General features: G+C 35.7%; 1 protein-coding gene across 3 annotated transcripts in view; it reads right to left on the bottom strand.

Moving 5' to 3' along the window:
* Positions 1 to 1,088: 1,088 nt before the first annotated feature.
* TTC27 (tetratricopeptide repeat domain 27) overlaps positions 1,089 to 20,435 on the bottom strand; it is a 113,212-nt gene continuing 93,865 nt past the window's right edge. For 2 of the 3 annotated variants that reach the window (XM_083829075.1, XM_083829073.1), the window contains exons 14-20: positions 18,197 to 18,295; positions 17,122 to 17,174; positions 14,195 to 14,360; positions 9,307 to 9,504; positions 5,365 to 5,476; positions 4,634 to 4,734; positions 1,089 to 1,334 (exon numbers count right to left, since the gene is read on the bottom strand). In XM_083829075.1, the coding sequence (XP_083685201.1) occupies positions 1,212 to 1,334; positions 4,634 to 4,734; positions 5,365 to 5,476; positions 9,307 to 9,504; positions 14,195 to 14,360; positions 17,122 to 17,174; positions 18,197 to 18,295 (852 nt within the window). In that variant the 3' untranslated portion in view covers positions 1,089 to 1,211. The remainder of the gene's footprint in view (positions 1,335 to 4,633; positions 4,735 to 5,364; positions 5,477 to 9,306; positions 9,505 to 14,194; positions 14,361 to 17,121; positions 17,175 to 18,196; positions 18,296 to 20,435) is intronic. The other variant, XM_083829074.1, reaches the window with a different exon arrangement.

Genomic DNA, 20,435 nt, shown 5'->3' with positions numbered 1-20,435 from the left:
TTACGAGGATACAAAGCTTTACGAAGATGTCAAGATGGTTTCCCCTTCACACACTACAATAACACGCTTTTATTGCAGCTTCATATCCAATTACTTGTTTGGTTTCCCTTTACCTTCGAGCTCTCCTCAGGGACAGGACTCTCACCATTTCATAATGCCACATCTGTAATGACCATACCATAAACTGAGCGTGCTTAGAACACAGACAGCTACACTTCTGGAGACTGTGTCACTCTCAAATGGAATAAAGTTCCCTCACTTATCATGATTTTGGCAATCTCACATAGGCTTCTAAAAAACCCTATTTTAGGAAGAGCTGTAGCAAAGATGCTTAAAAATTGAACAATGATAAATAGTCTAAATTTAAAAAAAAAAAAAAGTCAGATGCAAGTATTTTGGATTTTAGTTTTACTGCTACAACACCAGGAAGAAATCCCCATGTCTGTAAAAGGCCCAACTGAAGTGTTTGTCTGTTGCACATGGACACAACCTTTGTATTTTTGAACAAAATACTACTGCTTTACACAATAACTTTGTAAATCATGCTATTTTGTATAACAAAAAAGACTAAATTCTTCCTCTTGGGACTCCACTCCTACTCCCCTATAAGCAATTAAGACTGAATTACAATCGGAAAGCGCCTGTAGAGCCACCCAAGGGCTCAAGCGCCTCATGCCCCACCGGGTGCCCGCGCCTCACCACCACAGCGTCCCCCCATGGGTGGGCTGAGCCTTGCAGCTCCTCTGATTGGCCAGTAGCAGGGAGGCGCGCCCTCCGATTGGCTGTGCGCCTCGCTGGTGAGGGTGTGACAGGTGGGAGGGGGCCTCAGCTCCTGCCTCCGCTCAGTCATCCGCCATCTTCTGCTGCCCCGCCAGCACCGTCGGTGAGGCGCCCCACAGGGGCCTGGCGCCGCCCATGTAATGCACTCAGGCAGAACTAATCCTCAAAAATCGCCCTATAAACACAACCAGCCCCATTTCAGAAACTCTGGGCCTGAGGAAGCAGACACACAACTTTATATGACAGTGAGAGCAGATAATTTTAAAAAGCAGTCTATTATCAGAAGAAAGCTGACCACAAGAACAATGTTGTACAGAAAAATGTTTATTGCGACCGTTGTTGCATTAGAACTGATACCATGTCATCAGCAAGTGCTGTGGCAAAACAAACATGTCATCCTTGTCTTCCAGTCAGAAAATCTGGTCTGCATTTCAGCACTGGTCCCTCAGCTGGTTGCTCAGCTCCTGAAGTTCAGCAATCAAGTTGTCCATAGTTGTCACTTCATCAGCTATCTCGCTGTGAACCTCCTGGCTTGTTACATCTACAAAAAGCTGCTGCAGGACAAATAGAAACATGATTTTAAACTACACTTAGAGTTTCTCTGTTTCAGCAAAGAGATAGGATTCAGGAGCCTCCTAACCACTATCCTGCCTCCTTTATTTTTAGCACCCACAATGGTATCCCTCTCCCTGTAAAGTCCATTTTGTGACAAAACAAGTAAGGTATATACATATATACACACACACTTATGTAGACCTGCTGCCTGTGCCAGCTACCTGGTATTTTGTCAAATGGGCCGAATCCCCCAGGGGACATTAGGTTTCTGCTCTGACCTGACTACCTATACTGAGTCCTAACTGGGTCAAAAGCCATGGACTTCTTAGTTTTACAATGAAACTCAGATTTGAAGAGTATGTCAGACTACCAACTGCAGTTTACTAACCCACCTGCTTATAAAGTAGTAGCTGGAAATTTTAGTGACTATTTTCTCAGTGTCATACTCTGTTGCAATTTTCTCCAAAACCCCAAATAAGGTATGTTTTAACATTTAGTATCAAGACGTGCATGGGCTGAGACATGCATCTGTGCGTAATTAATTCATACAAGAGAAAAAAAAAGCACTAGCAAGTACTAAAAATAGTTTGTTCTTAAAGACCATAAGACATTAACAAAAACACAAAGCAGCTAACTCATGAGCAATCATAAATTTCATTTATTTACAGGGAAACCATGGGGGAAGAATGCTAAATGACTAGTCTTGAGATACACAAGGTCTGACTGGAGCTGGACAGAACATGTTGCTATTGCAAGGCCATGAGCTGTCATTTGACTTACTACAGAGGCTATGTGAGGTACCACTCCACATAAACATGGTGGGGGGACACCCAAACACGTTTCCCCTTTATTATGTAAAGGGAGAGTGATTCATATTTCATCTGATACAACAAAAAACCAATGTTTAGAGACAAAACAAACCCAGAAAACGAAAGTTGTTCTGCAGTACACGTCATCATTGTATCATCAAAATATAATGGGACAACACAGATACGTAAATAAACAAAAATGTACTTAAATGGCCTGAACCAAGGTTTTCAATGTACTTCAGAACAGTCTTGTCACTGAACAAAGAAACATCTTCCAAGAAAATAAGAACATGTTCCTGCTGCAAGTACAGAGGCTCTTCTGACTTTCAGCCCCAAAACCTCACACTGAAGATGTGACAAAAGTTTGGTTCTTTCTGGCTAAGACAGCTCAATAAATCAGGATGATGTCATTATTTATTCATTTTTTTTCCCCCACACAGTTAAAGAGTTCTATTCAACTAGATGCAGCCTGGGGAAGTTTCATGCACCATCGCTCTTTGGGTTTGTGCCTCACGTTTCCCCACGACAGTACCCACATTTCATGCATTTACGATACAGCTCCATGACCTCTCTCCTGTTTGGAGACCCCACCTGTCAGATCTGAATGATGCATGGGGCCAAGGAGCAGAAGGGAGACCACTATGCTATTTGCTGGAGCATGCGACTGCCCAGAAGACTCTGTACAGAAAGGAGCACATTAACAGCACATTTACCCAGGGCAACTTTTCGCAGAGTCTGGCCACATCATGTGTGGCACAATGCAGAGACTGGATTCTCAGAGATGGAGAACCAAGTAAAGGTGAGAAGTCTGAGAAGCGACATTGTTGCACTTGTACAAGACCTACTGATTTAGTCCAATTGCATGTCCTGACTATGAAATTTTGAACTTTTATCTTTTAAAAGTTATTTTCACTGCTCCTTTATTCATTCTGACACCTTAACTACCAAGTCTGCTCTTAGACACTCCACCCCCTCTTTTTTTTTAAAGTCTTTTTCTGTATTAAAAGAAAAAACACAAAACAATTGCACACTAGTATTTATTCATGAGGAAGCAAGAAGATGCTGCCGTTGAGTTTGGACACAAACAGTATTAAACTGTTTGTGCATAGCATCTTACAGAAGATACTGAGGTTTTTAAACCACAATCAACATACTTTGGACAATCAATTTGACTTCAAATTAAAAATAAGATGGATTCTTGAAAAGTATGTGAAAACAATTAGGTCACACCAACAGCTTTATCTCTACCACTTCAGTTTTCACAGAAATGCCATAAAGCTTAGAGAAACCATCATCTGACAACAGTATAAATATTAATTAAATTAGAACCTTCAGGAATTAAAAATACATTTTACTACACTGAACTATTCTTAATCTTTGAGAGACTGCAAGATCTAGTATAATATAAACCACCTGTACTTCTGTTTATATCATTTATGTCAAGTATTCTTGCTTTCTCTACAGTCTACAGGCTTTTTTTTTAAACCATTTTGTGAATCACAACACAACATACAAATTATGGCCTTTTTTTTCGGTCCACATTCCTAAGACTTAAATATGCTAGTATCTAAAAGCACCGTTAGTTATGGAGCTGGCTTGTGTCTGCTTATACAGCTTTCCAAGACACTTTATCCTTAAAATTATAGGACTTAAGAGAACGAGCCAAGTTTAACACACTGATGATGGATCAACACTTTGTAACACAAGCACATGTTATAAAACTTATGCTCTGTAATTCGCATTTACTAAACCTCACACACAGCCAGGAAGAATACTTCTTTAGGACATTAAGTGCATTTTGAACAAAAATGTAATTGAGAACTGACTGATGTGGAATAAACAATTGTGTCTCAAGCTGTGGCTGTGTCTCACATGAGATAGTGGATAAAATTAGGATAATAATGGTGCAGAAACAGACTTGGCTCTTTGAGTGACTGGCTACAGAGGCAGAAACTGTAACTCCAAAATCCAAACATGATTCAAGTATGATAATCTTTTCCAAATAATTACTATTTGAATTGGTAGAGCATTCATGACAACGTTATTAAATATGCGTTTTGTCTCTAAATAAATGTTTCTAAAACACTTTCAAGTGACGTAAACTAGTCCTTACACACTTTTGTCCTTCTAGAGGTTTATATGCACTTTCTTCTCAGACTGCCCCGTGTTCCCCATGACTACATAACATTAAAGAACAGGTCTTGAAATGACTGATTTCTTCCAAACAATTCAGTCTGTTTGCCCAACACTAAGTACAATTCTAACTTAGTCTGAAAGATAACATTGAAATTTTACAGTAGCAGTCAAATCCTAGCAGGAAGAAGGGAAATAGAAGTCTATGTACAACTGGAATTCTTAACAATGTAGAGGTGAACATCTTTTTGATGATACACTGGGACAGAAAGATATTATTTTTATCTACAAATGACTTAAAACAGAAAAATTGGTTCTGGCAACAGAAGAAAGGTATTTTGTTCAAACATTCCTACCTTTGCTTTGGATGACAAGCCACGTAAGTTGAGCCGAGCTGAAGAAAGTATCTGTAAAGCTTCCTGATAATTAGATTTGTGCTTGCTGCATTTTATAGCAACTAGAATCCAAAGAGAAGAGAAGGACCACAAAACAAACAAACAAAAAACATTATGTCTATATCAATTATCTTTAAACAACATTCAATTAAAAATACCTTGATACTTTCCATATATAATGTTTGAATGCAATATCCTAAAAAAGAAACTCAAAGAAAAAGAATGACAGCTAATTTTGAGAAAATCAATCTAGACCCAGTCTATGACTAACGGAATCCTTCTTAAACATGAATATTACAGCACAGAGTGAATAGTCCTACTGAGTTTAACTTCTGTACATCTCCCACCCATAAAGTATACACACAACCATCCTGGAGATGTTGGTATGGCACTGTCAATCAAATGTGACAATTTGAGGACTGAGTGAACTACTGATGAATTTTTCACTTGCACTATGAAATTCTTAGACCATGAAATACATGGGTAAACATGAAATCAATTGTGTTTACCATGCATAATGTTTGTTGACTCCCCTAACACAATCTCTACTTCATTCCAAGTCTAGCATGTTCTATGTTAGAAGACTCCCAAAAGTAGGAATAAATATAATGGATAAGGTATAATTTTATTACTTTGCTTAATAAATATTTGCTACACTCTTCATGTATAATATTAACTCAGGTAGAACATACCATGTGCAATCTCTATGGCTCCTTTCACCACTTCCTTAAAAGAAGAAACATCTTTCTCCCAGTCACTTGATTGAATTTCACATTTATGTGCCTTTGTAAGACACTGCAGTGACTGCAAGGAGAGAAAAAAAAGAAAAAAGATCACTATGCATGAAAACAAATTAGGACACTAATTTAGTTTTAAGCAGCTCTGAAGTTGATGCTCAGTCCAGAAAACAAATGCATCTTTACTGTGTTTGATTTTCTTTGAGTTGGAGTAGTATCCTTCTCCACAACGGTAAGCACCAGCTGTAACACAGATGTTCTTCACTGATATTGTATCTCAAGTATGACAGGCATATAAAGTAACATGTGTCTAATTTTTATCTTTTAAAAATCTGTCTAGACTGATGGATGTGACCCATGTTTGCCAAGTCATCATAATTAAATGCACATGAAAAAGTGGAAAATACTTGTACTCACACTTGGAATAGCGATTTTGTAACTATTAAATGCCTAACTGAAAACATCAAAGCTTTCTTTCTATATATGTATTTTTGATGAGTATATATTTTACAGACATCTATTACTTGTTATACTGCACTGGTTCTCACTGTGAACAGGAAAAATGAAGAAAATAATTGTAAACAATATGGCAGGAACAACCCATTAAGAAAACAAGTATAACAAAGAGCATGAAAGACACATGAAAAGTAAAGCTTTTGTTTTCCTGTGGTTTAAGGACAAGAAAGAATAAAATCTGCCACCTCATCTCATTATTGTAATTTTTGTTTACAACAAAACTGGACAATGGAAATCCGGTGATGTAGTATGAGAATTAGTACTTCATTAGCCAGAAGAAGTAATAAACAGTTCATGAGTGAAATTAATTATATTTGTATTTAAGGAGGTCATGAATAGAAGTCAGGACATACCACAGCTCAAAATGATACGCATAATTCATAGAATAATCTAAATTCAAAATTCACAGAATAATCTAAAAATTTATTTCATTAAATCCCTTAGCTCACTTCATAAAAGTTCAGTTGGCTAAATCAAAGCACACAAATCAATAGGAGAAAAAAACTGAGAAGCAAAAATCAATTTTTGCTTTCTTGTTTTGTTTTCTTCCTATATCATCAGAAATACTAAAGACAAATGCATGTGAAAAGTTGCCTGGCTTGGTTCAATGACAACTCTTCAATCATCTTTTTAAAGAGTTTAAGTATTATATAAAGGAAGAAAAATCTTTCAGTGCAGTGTATGTACAAGAGTACAAGAAAGACTTCTGATTGCAAAACATGGACAGATTAAATATAAGCTTCTAGGCTGATAAACCCCATATCTTTCTCTCGCCTACTGGAGTTCCAACATGGGCAATTGAACTGTTCATGCTGCTGAATGGCTGCAAATGGCAGTAAAGATGTATTAAGTCAAACCAGAGCAAATTAAATTTTTTTTTTCTGCCATAATAGTCTAGGTCACAGTTGGCGGTAGCACTGGGCAATAGAGGCAAGAACTTCCAAGAGAAGGAACAACAGGCTTGTTTACAGCAGCCTGATTTTAATCTGCATGTATCTGAGTCAGAGAAGCAAGTTTTGATGATGGATGTCAGGGAAGGGAAAGAATTCAAAGCCTGATGGGTTGTTTGTTTGCACTTCTGGATCATGGATTTATCCTGGAATCCTGGAAGGAAACAGCAATGAGCTGGGGAGAGTTTAAGGAACAGAAGGTTTTCAGTGACCTGGGTCAGCAGGCAACCTGAAGGTTGGAAAGATTGTTTGGTGGGAAAGGGGTGGACTGGGTTCAGCACAGCAAATAATGTAGTGTTCCATGTGGTGGCAAGTCAGATACATAGAAGTTTAAAAAGAAATATGTACTAAGTTAAAGTAAAAAAAGCAATGGTTTTACCCTCCTAACTTGTAACCCCCATCTGACTTTGATTCAACTTACAAAGCACTGTGTTGAATTGTAGCTGTAGACCCTAGTGATTCATGGTGTCAGATGTAACATTAGAACAGAAAGGCAAATAAACAAACAGGAAAAAATAACACCACAAAAACCCCTCTACAATATCCAGACAGACAAGGCCGTTCTGTCAGATGACGTGTTAAGTACAGCACTGACTAAATATAATTAAATCTGTATTAAATATGGTATTGCATTATGGACCAAAGGTCAAACTCTGCATTTGTAAAGAGGTACACAATACTATGATAGATCTTTTCCATTTCTGTGTCCTGTGATGCCACAAAATAGTAAATAATACCCTTTCAGAATTCACTGTCCTGTTGAACAATAAATGTGGGTTGAAAACTGCAGTAATACACCTGGAATTTTTCTAAAGATAACTATATTCACTTAATATCTGACACAAGATGATACTTGTGCCAAACAAATACTGAGTTTTTCACATTTTTGCTTTTTAATATGATATCAGTGAGATCGGAAAAGCTACCAGTGGCTATCTAGTGTATTGTAAATTAGTTTATGCCGTGGCTGTAGACAGTTTTGCTCTGTGGTACCATCACACTATTATATTTGGACATGTACGTAGGCATACCTTAAGTATTTATAAACATGATCAGAGTTTGCAGGGCAAGCTAGACCACATGTTCCATAACGAGTCTGATTAGGAAACACAGTTAAATTCCTGTCTACTCTACAAATTGAAACCATGTTTTTTAACTGGGTTAGTGAAAAATACTGTGATGTAACCAGATTCTGATATGATTACATTTATAGTATAGACAGGGCCTCTGCTCGTTTGCATGTCTGCGTAAGAATCTGAGGATATATTACAGGATATTGCAGCGTCTGTATTTCTGAATTCTAAATAGGCCAAATCCCTTTTGTCATTCAGCTGTAAAAAAAAAAAAAAAAAAGGAAGAAAAAAGAGGGAGGAATTGGAAGTATCATGGACACTGACAAGGACTATACAAGACATTTCACAGAGCAGAGCATGAATAAGAAGACACTGAACAAGGCCCAAATAATTACAACTTTAACCCCACAGCATACGATTTGTAGGCCCAGCTATCTGCATAATATACTGGATATCAAGTGACAAGCAACCCTCTAGACTGACATTTTTGCCCTGGCCGAAGGCATACCCCCATTAGGAAACACATACTGAATGCTGACCTTGTGTATTTTCAGCTTCAGTGAAGATCTGATAACCCATAAGTATTTTTGGAGTGTGCAAGGCTATTTGAATTTTGGAAATTTAACACCAAATGCAAAGCACAGTCTAGCATACAACAAAGTAAACACTTGCAGCACTGCAAAGATGTTATTTTTGGAAAGTGCAATCATCTCAATTACCTAGGAAGTGACAGGAAAAGAGATAGAAGTTATCATAGCTAAAAGAAAGACAGGTAAAGAAGAGCCAACAGCTTAAGAATTACTTAGCGATATTAAGTCCATTTTAAGGTAAGCGAGGACAAAGTACTTTTGCGCTGTGAACTCTGAGTAACAGACCACCTCAACGTGCATTTTTCTTTAGAGGTGTCAAAGAAGAATTTAGATGGCTTATGATGCCACTGAATCATGCCATTATGATCTACTTTTTTTCCCCCAGAAGATACAATATCTTGTCTTCAGAATTGTAGATCCCAATTAAAAATAAAAACATAATATAGCTATTAGATTGCTGCCAAGAAAAGCTTCAGAATATGAATCCAGGACAATGAACATGTATCGAGTTATAATGTTTTAAAATAAAATACTGATAAAAGAGATTGCTTTAAAAAAATTTTAAAAATGGATGTAAAACATCTTGGTCCTGTTAGATAATAAAAATGTGTGGTGTAGAAACACGAGGAACAGAAGATAAGCTTACAGAAACACTAAAGCAAAACATCTGGAACTAGAGCACGTCTTACTATCATACTTAGTTTGCTAGAGAACAAAGTTTGTACCACAAGCGTGTATCGATAAAAACAAAAATCACAATACATTTACCTTTTCAATATCTTCACTGCTATCACTCTGTCCATTTCCATAAAGTTGGGCATAAAGTCTCCAGATTTCCCCGTCATTTGTCACCCGTGAAGTCACTCGGCCCAGGAGCTCTTGCAATTTCCCCTTCAATCCACTTGCTACCTCTCCAGTGCGATCTGCCATCCCATTCACTACCGCCCTGACCAGAATAGCCAGCACCTTAAAAAAAAGCAGCAGGAAAGTTTTTGTTTCAACTCAAATCAACATCAGTATATATAATGAGCATCTTGGTATCTCTAGCATTTGGTCTCTATTCATGGATCACTAAAAAACAAATGTAACACCATATAGCGAATATAGGATTATATGAATAATCCTACATATATATATATTCTTCAAATATATGAAGAAATAGATTATTAGGGGAATAATTCAACTAATTTAAACTTCATCTACAGAATTCTATGGTTGGAGAAGATATAGAGGTGAAAGAGTTAAGATGGAAATGTTGGGTTATCCTGACAGCCTAGTGTGCAAGAGGATAGCATAGGAAATTGCAGCAGCATCACAAAGATACTTTTATGTTGTAATATGGCTATAAAAAATATTAGTAAACAGGCTGCACCAGAGCATTTAAGGTAATGGAAGACACTGTTGTTTACAAGACCTTTATTTAGTCGCCTGCAGAAATTGAAAGTTATAAACTGGATGAGATGGAAAATTGGAAGTCAACTGAAGGCTACCCTGGGAAATTCTGTGTTTAATGTATTTCTAGTGAATTACTCATCAGGTCAGTTCAATCAAACTTTTTACAAGTGCTCATTTAATGACATAACTTTCTGAGTCACTGACTAGAGAATGTGGGATCTGACCTGCAGAAATGCTGAGCACTTGCAGCTGCTGATGAACTTGATGGGAGCCAGGCTTTGCATGTATGAAATGCTACATAACACCAACAAAACAAGTAGCCCACAAAACAAACAAACAAAAAAGCATGAGTCTGGGTCTTGAATTGGACACATAGAATTAGAAGACAGTTTCACTGCACCTCAGTTCCTTCTCATGAAAATGGAAGCAACAAACGTAAATCAATGAAGGCACTGGATCAAGTTAGAAGAAAATTAAACCCATGTAAGCTATGGCTTAATGAGAACTACCTTTCCTGTGTAGTACAGGAGAGAAACCAGCAAAGAAATAATCTTAACAATAAAAATAAATGGAAGTCTCTTAAGCTTTTCATTCAAGATAGGCAGGTGAAGGGTATACAAACACTCATTTGGCAACTTTAACACTTCAACATTTTTGTCCATAAATTCATATTTACCATGAAACTACATTAATAACAATACTAATATCAACCAACTAATATAAATAATTTTCAAAGATGATCAACCACAAACCACAAAAAATATACTTTTACTGTAGCAGAAGTAGGGCGGTGGGGCATCCTCACAAACCAAGATGTAGTTTAGTAGCAGCAAGTAAGACAAAAATTATCACAACATCAAAGGATATTACACTTTAAATAAAAACGTGTGAAGTTTAGAATTTATGATGTCATTCGTCCAAAACTTTTCTTATACAGAATGATTCAAGTAACATACAATCTAAGGAATAATTACTGAGTTTAAACAAATTAAGTCCTTTGCAAAAAAACAATCAAATCAAAATGTCTGATCTTGTTATGAAATGAATATTTAACAGAAAGTGAAAAAAACCTCTCCATCTCCCCAATTTCTTTTCAGATTCAACAGCAGAAATATCTGAACATCAGCTAAATGCACCCTCAACACCAGAACTGTACAAATATATCACATAAAACATAATAGCCTGTTTTTTTTCTATTATAAAGGGCTCAGATTTTGACCTAGGATGATAGAAAATCTGATCAACTATTAATAGTCCAAAAGTTCTGAAATTCATATTGCATTCATGTTTTGGAAACTAAGGGAATAAAACCCAGCATTAAACAAATTGGGTGTTGTATAATTATTTGCTTGAAAAACACAAGCAAGTGCTGGTATTGCCATTAGCTTAGCATTGTCGTGCATAACATAGAAGAGGTGTAAGAAGAAACTTTGTGATCAGTTTTGAAAAAGAACTAAAACTGGTCCTGAGGATTCATATATGTATGACTTCTCAATTTCTCAAGTTTATGGTAACAGAATTGTTCCTCTAAACTCTAAAAGTCCAGATGTGTATCACATATAGTTATAAAAAGTTTTATAGACATATATTTTATTTGCACATGAAAAAAGTTTCCTTGGTCAGTAGGATTTAGCAACTGAAACATAACTCTTATTCCCATAGAGTTCATGCTTTGCTTTCACTTTAATCATAGTAATTTCTCATTTTTCTGTAATTCAGCACGTAAGCATTAGCAGTACAGCAGTTAAAATAAAACCGGTGTGAAAGCCCAGATTAAAAGGTCCATTAAATACTAATGAATGATTAACGCTACTTGGCTGTGCCCAACTGTTCAATAAAGCTATTTAGAATTGCAGGTGAATTGTACTAATGATCAAGAAGTAGTAGTAGGCTAACAGAGCATTCCATTTTAGACCATTGCCTATTTTAATTTATATCTGAGAGAATTAAGCTGCCACATGCACTGAACTGTTCAAGCAATGCTCTGCTGCCCAGGATCCTACACAAGCAGTAGTGTTATTTTTTTTGGTTTGCCCCTTTTAATGAACTGTGCCCCATATGACCACTGTGCCCACTATTTGTGGTTAGTATGTCACATCATCTGCATTCTTCTTCCTACTTTTCTTTTGAGAATGCGTGTTTAACAAAAACTAAATGAAAGACCACATGGGGACAAAACCTTAGACATACTAACGAACACAGTCATTTTTAAATGCTGTGATCAGTTAGTCTCATTCCACAATTGTTCTCCAAACAGTTCCTTTCATATAAAAATTCACTTCAAACCATTTTTAGAAGCTTAACTAATGCGAATCAAGCTTGACTGCTCAAAAAAAGAACCCTCAGATACCAGATGCAAAATGACAACTCTGCAGTCTAGGATCTCTCCCTATACCCCTCCCAAAAACAATTGAAAGACAATTGTTATTAGTGAACTACTTAAAAGGCAGAGGACTTCAAGAAGTATCATCCCTCTCTCCTCAAAATCCCCTTGGAACATTCCCTTGCAGCCTTTTATTAGAAAAGGGTCTGCCAATATGAACCACTGAAGTGAGAATGGCATTTGATGGGAAGGGTAAGAGAAAATGTGTTAGATTCTCAAGAGCAGAGAAGTTGCAGAGGAACCATATTGTCCATACTTATGAGTTCATATTCTTTGACAGTACAAGATGAAAATTTGGTTTCTGAAAGCATAGCTAAACAGTTTTTCCACCTGCAAAATAATTTTGTTATTTACAGAACTGCAACTTTCCAAGTAAAAAAAATATTTCTTGTTTCCACAAGTATGCATGTTGTGCAAAGCAGTGTTATTAGCAGTTGCAGAAATTTCTTGGCTGCATTTACAGCCTCAGACTGATATTTCAGAGGCTAAGAAGAAAGTTACAGCAAGCTCTCTCCTTTCCAATGACTCATCTACTATCTGAAGTTATAGATAATTCAATAAGTAAAAGTTGTCAAGGTATATTTCTCAGTAAGTTCACGAATATAAAAGCAAATATAGAAATTTAAAGAATTTTAAGAACCAGTAAAAGGGAGGTAAGACAGCATGCTTTAAATATTATAAGGGACTACTAGGAAACAGTGAATTTTGATAAGTACCTCGCCTCTTGTAATGTTTTATTGTATTGTTGATCATTTATAAAGACCCCTTCTGTTTCTCCTTATTAAGTTCTGTCTGCAGAATCTGTACATACTTATATTCAGCCTCATGATATCCTAATCTCAGAACCTTTGCCACAAGGATAACATCATTTAATTACTAGAATAACTTAAATGCAAAATTTCTCAAAGCTCCATTTTGAACTCAGAAGTCTGGTGCAGAAAAACAGCAATGACATAACAAATCACAGAGGAAGATATAAATGCCTTACTGTTATTGGAAGAAATCAGTGATTTACAAATATGACTGGATACTATGCAAAAATTAAATATATATCAATGTATCTGTTGTAATTACACAAACCAAGGACATTTCAAATTATAAATATTCAAGCGCACACTCTTATTTGATGCATTCAGTCTCCCAAAAGGAATCCTGCAACACTGATTGGGCTAAAAGTGATTTGTATATGAAGGTCCAATGACTGTTTTCTGTTTTCACAAAGAATTGCAATGAATGAGCACTGGAAGAAACTGGTTGAATTAAGAGTATTTATTCTTTTGCGTCTGTATTTTTTTTCCTCTCTAAATTCTTACCTTCTGTTTTACTATTAATTAGCTTAATAGTGTATCAATTAAAATCTGTGACTCCTACAAATTTTAAATATAACCTGAGAGAAGAGAATATAATATCTGTTCCAGATTATTAAGAGCCATCATTCTGACTATAATGCATTCATCAATTCCTATCTATGAAACATAATTCACTTTCAAAGACTCTTCTGTGGAATTTCCAAACACACTGGAAAAGCTCGCCTTTCTTTAAGCTAAATTAATTTATGTTACTTCTGATACAGACATACGCAGGAACAATTTGGAAAGATAGGGTTTTGCACTGCCTTTTATTTAAGAATAGACCTGAAAACTGCCAGGTTCATTTGCCTTTTTACATCGTCTGAAACAATCTGGATGCAAAGGTTTTCCTGTTTGTTCATTTTTGTTTTAGATACTTAAGTCATTACAGTCCAGATATCAAAAATTTAAATGGCTTGCCTACATAACTTCATTGGTACGCATACTATCATTACTGATAAAATTATCAGCAGTATTCTCTGCCTCACAAGAAAAAACATAGAATGAATTACTATGAAAACTTCCCCACCTGTGTATCCTTGTACTTTTCTCTTAAGTCCATAAGCCGGTGATAAGCTTTAATTGCTTCTGAAAACTCTCCAACATCTGTACTGGTGAGAAGATAGTTCTCCCAAATTTGCCAGTGCTCATAGTTGCACTTGAGTGCTTCCTGGAGGGTTCGAAATGCTTTGATTCTAAATAATAATTAAAAAGAAGAAAAAGAAAGAAGATTCCATATAAATATATGAAAATCAGTTGTCATTCTATCAACTAAAAGGCTGTCTATTTTTATAAATCTGTTTAAAAAACAATGCAATGTAAAAATTGTCATTCACAGTTTATAATACTGATACTTCCTTGTCTTCTCTTGCCAATTACCTTCTATCAGTTCACTCCTCAGTATGCTCTGTTATCTGATCTAGGTTACCTCTGTGTTAGCTCTCAACTACATTTTGGCAAAGTTATGTACGCAGAATGCAGAAATTCACTGTAATTGTGCCATCTATGTTGATATTTTCTTTCTTCAATTTTTAACTGAAACCATGAAAAAATAACCTTACTCACACTACAATTGCAGAACACATTAAAAATAATTTAAAAACCCAACTTTGCAACTTAAAGAATTTATTTTTCCATAACTGAAGTCATGGCAGGTGCAGAATGACACTGATTCTTTTCATCTTAGAACTGTGAAATGATGACAAGATACCAAAGGGATGGGATGTAAATCCTGTTTCTCAAATCATCACTTGCTACACTAAAAGTCCTCTAGGTTCTCAAAATGAATCCCCTACGTAATCATATGATGGAGTATCTTTATCCAGTGCAACATGTGAACCAGTTTATATCCAAACTGGAGCGAGTACACAACACCAGTGCGCTATGCTGCCTTGGAAACCAGGAATCTCTCACCCAAAGGACAGAGGAACAGGCCGTTTGTTTTGAGAAAAATAAGATCTAAATTTCAAAGACCTCCTAGAACTCATAGAAAATAATCAGGTAAACTGAATAGTAGATTCTAGTTTCATCACAATTTTTTTTTCTTAAGGAAATTCAGAATACATAAAGTGTGTGGACTCTTAAAAAACAAACAAATCCAAAACACAACAAAACGCCTTTCATTTGGGTGTCAGCAAGCTGTTTGCATAGTGTCTTCAAAAAACTTACATATTTTCTATTTCTCTGTTGAATTACACTGCTAAGCCTTAACCAAATGAACAACTCTTGGGTGGGACTGATTTAAGAGCCTGGCTGAAGCAAAAGAAAACTATTAGCTTTAATATCTTATTTTTCTTTTCCTTTTTCTCAGTCCTCTCTCCCCCATCCTTTTCTTTTTTCCTTTTTTTTTTTTTTGTGGTTAGTAGGCTTGAAAAATAAGTGAACACTTTCACCACTGCTTTTCTCCCCCAAAGTAAATTATACTGAAGCAAGCTACAACAGATACACTGTTTTCAAAGTGAATTAAACAAAATCGTACACAGTCTTTATGTATGAGTGATTAGACAAATAATATATTTCAAGTAGCTATTCCAGAGCAAATAGAGGACACACTCAGCTATTAGCATATAAAACCATCTTATGGTTTCCTCTACACATATTCCTCTCCAACATGATTTACTTGGAAAAAAAGGTCAAAACCTACCCCTCTTTACTGTTTTTGTTGTTACATTTAGCATGTTAAATCACAAGAGCAGATTCACAATCATAATCAAAGTGAAACTGATCATTCAGTAGTGTCTCAGCCTCGTAACTGATGAATGAAAATGATTTTGATTACAGATACTTTTATGAATCAAGCATAAGCCAATACACTGAGCACTTAACATACTCTTGAACTCTATGCAAAAGGAAGAGCAATCTATCAGAAGCAGTCTAAGATAAAAAAAACACAGTGAGGAAAGTGATTTTGGTATAAATGTGCAATCACCTTATTTTCAAAAAGGCTACAGAAAAATTAATAGAGGAAGCACTATATGATTTGATAATTAAACTGTGCATTCTTAAGGCACTACTGAAGATGCAAGAAACTAATGAAAAGGTAAAACAAGCTTTTGACTTCTACTGTACTTTCTAGCCTTAAGCAGTCAATCAACCTTCACTTTCTCTTCCCTCCTGCTCCCATTAACATATCTAATCATCTCTTCAATTTATTTACAATATTAGTTCCCACATTTCCATCATATGCTTAATGTTCCTTATATGTAAACTTACTATTCTTTTTCTTTCTTGTTTTTCCTCATGACTGCATAACTGTATAAACTGATACCAGATTTTAAGTGTTTTTTGTTTTTTTGTTTTTTTTTTTTTTTAATCTTATTTTATTATTTCATTCTTTGGGAATGAGCCAATGTGAAAATTCTTCTTAAATATTAAGTTCCTGCAGGTATTGTGTGTCTACAAGTAATTTTTATTACATTGAGTTGAAATACAAAATAAGAAATGTAGTCCATTTAGGTTAAAGCTTCTTGTACTAATGCTTAAACTGGAAGGAAAGGAACAAGTGAGCTTTTATGTGTGTAGGCCTCCATCTGCTTTCATAACTTGAAAAATAAATTGCATGTTTTCCCTTAAATCTCCTGAGATAAATGTAGTATGAATTGACATAGGTTTGAATATATGGTTTGTTTGAAATGGACATATCTGTCTAAAATAATCGAATTAGTTTCCAAATTTAGTATGAATGTTTTGCACTGGTTATACTTACTACACCATAAATACATTTAACAAGAAAAAAGTGTAGTCTGAGAAGCTGCTACTTTTATAAAGATTATGAAAACACATTTACGGCAAAATGAAGTTATCAACGATCCAACCCAAGAGAGAGAACTGAAGGGACAGGAATTATGAAAATAGAGTTAAGCACATTATGAAGATAAAAAACAATGTCAAAAAGAAAAGGAAACCCCAATTATTTGTTTTGGAAGCAGTAACATCTAATCCTTTTGAAGTACTTACTTCTGTTTTAATCTGATATATGCAGTTGATAAATTGTTCCAGGCCTCAGCATTCTACAACAAAAGTACCACCAAAAACATTATTTACTTGATAAAAATATGTAAATTAAACTGTGAAACACCGGTTTTGCTAATCATGCATATTATCACACATTAATATATCATGCGTGCTACAATGCAGTCAAAATGCTACATTAAAATGGAAAATATTGCATGAAAATATAAATAAATAGATAATTACTGATTAATAGCAACATTTGGGAATGTGTCTTTAACAGTCTTCTGTTTGGAATACACTGTGTTAGCTCTTGCCTCCCTCCGGTTTAAACCATAAAGAGGCATCCTTCACTTGGATCTAACTGGAATGGATAGAGAGGTCACTGCTGCCAGCAGCTGATCACTTCTCACCACTTGGAAGCTACTTCCCTACACCTCTCTAGTAGGGAATAAGATCATCTGAATGTCCCTTAATGTATCTCTTGCAAAACTACCAGGATCAGTTCCAACAGTGTTTATCAATGGCTTTAGCTGAAAAGGGTTGCACAGTGCTCAATCATTCTTCTGGTAAAACCAGCAAAGCTCTGCTCTCTGTACAATATTGTATACATGCTTGCCCCATGCATCCTGAAAAACTGACAAAAAAAAGGTCCATCCTTGTGCTCATAAACTATATAGTAACAAATTTACCTGTCATACAACCACTTATTTGACTTTTTTCCCCCACATAAAAGCATTTGATTACTTAGAGGACTAAGTATTTTAATTTAGTGTTTTATCTCTACTTGTGTTCTACTCTTTCCCTTTTCCCTCTGTTTTAGCAATGTATGCAAGCATAAAGGAATTTTCTGCTCAAACATACTTGGACATTCACACACAGCTATTCGGACAAAGTTAAGTTTTGGGCAAGTATTTTTATGATGCCTCATGACAAAAATATATCCTTTATGTAAAAGTTTAATTTATTCAGAGGGCTAAAGTTTAAAGAAGTTTTTCATTATTGCTTTGCTTGTTTATAATGAAAACATCCTTGCTGCTTTTAGATAAGCCATCTGAATTGCTTGTTGAAATGTACATACATCTGGTTCCAATGTCACACAGCGCTGAAATGCTTTGGCAGCACCTTCATAGCCTTCTAAAGCAACGTATGCACAGCCCAAGGAAAACCATACACCTAGCTGGAAAGAAAAATGGATGATTACATATACACGTACATATTTCTACACAAAAATTTTGCCTCAATGCTCAAAAACACATTATTTTTATTCATTATACTTGATTTTCAGCTATAATATGTTGCATCAGAATAAATAATGTGTATGCAGAATATAGGAAATCTTTAAAGTTTTAATAAATATGGATAAACAAGCGTTGACTATAGAGACCACTTAATCATACATGAAGTGCTCTTTAACAGCATGTCTTCATTTAGAGAGTAAAGTGACAACTGTTCATAGGTTTGTACATTTTGCTGTAACTTGTGAAAAATTCATATTCACTTCATATCATTATAATTAGGTCAAATGGCAAATACTAAGAAACTTATTTCAGGGAAGCCACGTTTTACAAGAAACTTTTCTGATGTTTCTGATCAAGCTGTTGGCTCATATGCAGGGAGCTGTTTACCCCTATAGATTAATTGTGAACTCCACAGCAGATATTTTATGCAGCTCTGTCCAGATCTGTGTCATTACTCTTAGTCTCTCAGCCCCAATTTAGAATCAGTAAGAACATATGATCCAGCTGGATTAATCTGAGTTACCTGCTATACAGATTATAGTTAATCTGCTTCACAACTTTGCTTAAATCCCAGCATGTAAATGCATCACATCCATCACTGTTGGATCTGGCACCCAGGTGGGCGGTCTTCAATATATCAAGAAAAGAACTCAACAAGCTTGGCAATAAAGATCTTTTTTTGCATTTGGGAGTGTATTTGGAATGACTGATCACGTGGATGTATAACAGGCTAAGGTGGTTCTGCTAATTATACCTGGCCTGTGCAAACATGAAAATCTACTTTTCAGCACTGTCAGCCTGTCACCATTCATGATCCTTAAATTCATCACTCTGAGAAGAAACTGCACATGAACAGAAAACCATTTGTTTCCCAAATCTCAGAGGGGAAAATTTATAGGAAATAAATTTACTCCAGTTTTATTTTTGAGTCACTTTTATCCATCCAGTTTCCAGAAGACCAGCGTTCCCACATGGCAGCCACCTTATTAACTCACCTTTCTCTACTTTCTAGATTGACAACTACCTGGACAAGAAAAGTGAGGTAAGAGACTGGAGGAATCGAATGTGAAACTGAAGGCTAGCTACAACAGTATAGCGAAGGATATAGTTAAATTGTGCCTCTGTCAAGAGCGACAAAAATAAGTCATTGCATTTATTCTTCTTCAAATAATTATGCCACAGATTCCCTTCTGGCCTTGCACTTCCAGCATCTGATTGACTAAAACTTCCACCATTTTCATTTCTGAGTAATTTCTGAGGATGATGATGAGCAGCTTAAGCTTAAGCTGAGCATACGGTCTATCAACCCTTAAGCTTGTCAACTCTTTTCTCAAAGAACAGTCACAACATAAGGAGAAAGGAAAATGATTCTTTATCTCTGTGGAGAAAAGCTATATGAGCAGGCACCGAGCAAAAGCTTTTTTTTTTTTTTTTTGGTAATTTTGGTAATTTGAAACAAGATATTTTGCCTAGCAGTAACTATGCATGAAGGTTTCAATTGAATGGAAAAAAAATATCTGAGAATTGCCCATACTGGAGAAGGCTGGGAAAGGTCTCCAGAAGAGATGCTAAACGAACAGTGAGATGAAAAGTCTCTGGAGTAGGAATTAAGACAAGGAGCTAAGATGCTGTAGTATGGGGGCACAAAATATACAGCAAATGGAATGGGTCATGCAGATAGAAAAATACTGCCATATGTTAAAGAAAGCTTCAGCATCAATCATAAGTAATTAACTGCGTAAATGAACAACAGGACTGGTGCAGATTAAAATTTCAGGCCTTAGTTGGAAAAAAAAAAAAAACACAATATAAAGACTGCATCTCCAGATACTTGACTAAAATGGAGAATGTAACATACTGAGGGATATTAGAAGGCTATGAAAGTAGAAAACTCAGAAAATACAGGGAGATTTAAATTACTCCATACAATTCAGTAAATAACAATGAATGCAATTCCAAGCCTAAAATTTTATGAACAAGTTAGTCAGAAGATAATACTTTTCTCGATTCTGACCATTATGAATGATCAGGTTCAAAAGGTTACCATACAAAAGACGCCTGTCACTACCTTGATTCAAG

Source organism: Anser anser, assembly GCF_964211835.1.
Source record: "Anser anser genome assembly, chromosome: 3".
Taxonomy (NCBI): domain Eukaryota; kingdom Metazoa; phylum Chordata; class Aves; order Anseriformes; family Anatidae; genus Anser; species Anser anser.
Note: the sequence above shows the minus strand (reverse complement) of the source record. Positions and strands in the feature narration are given on the sequence as shown.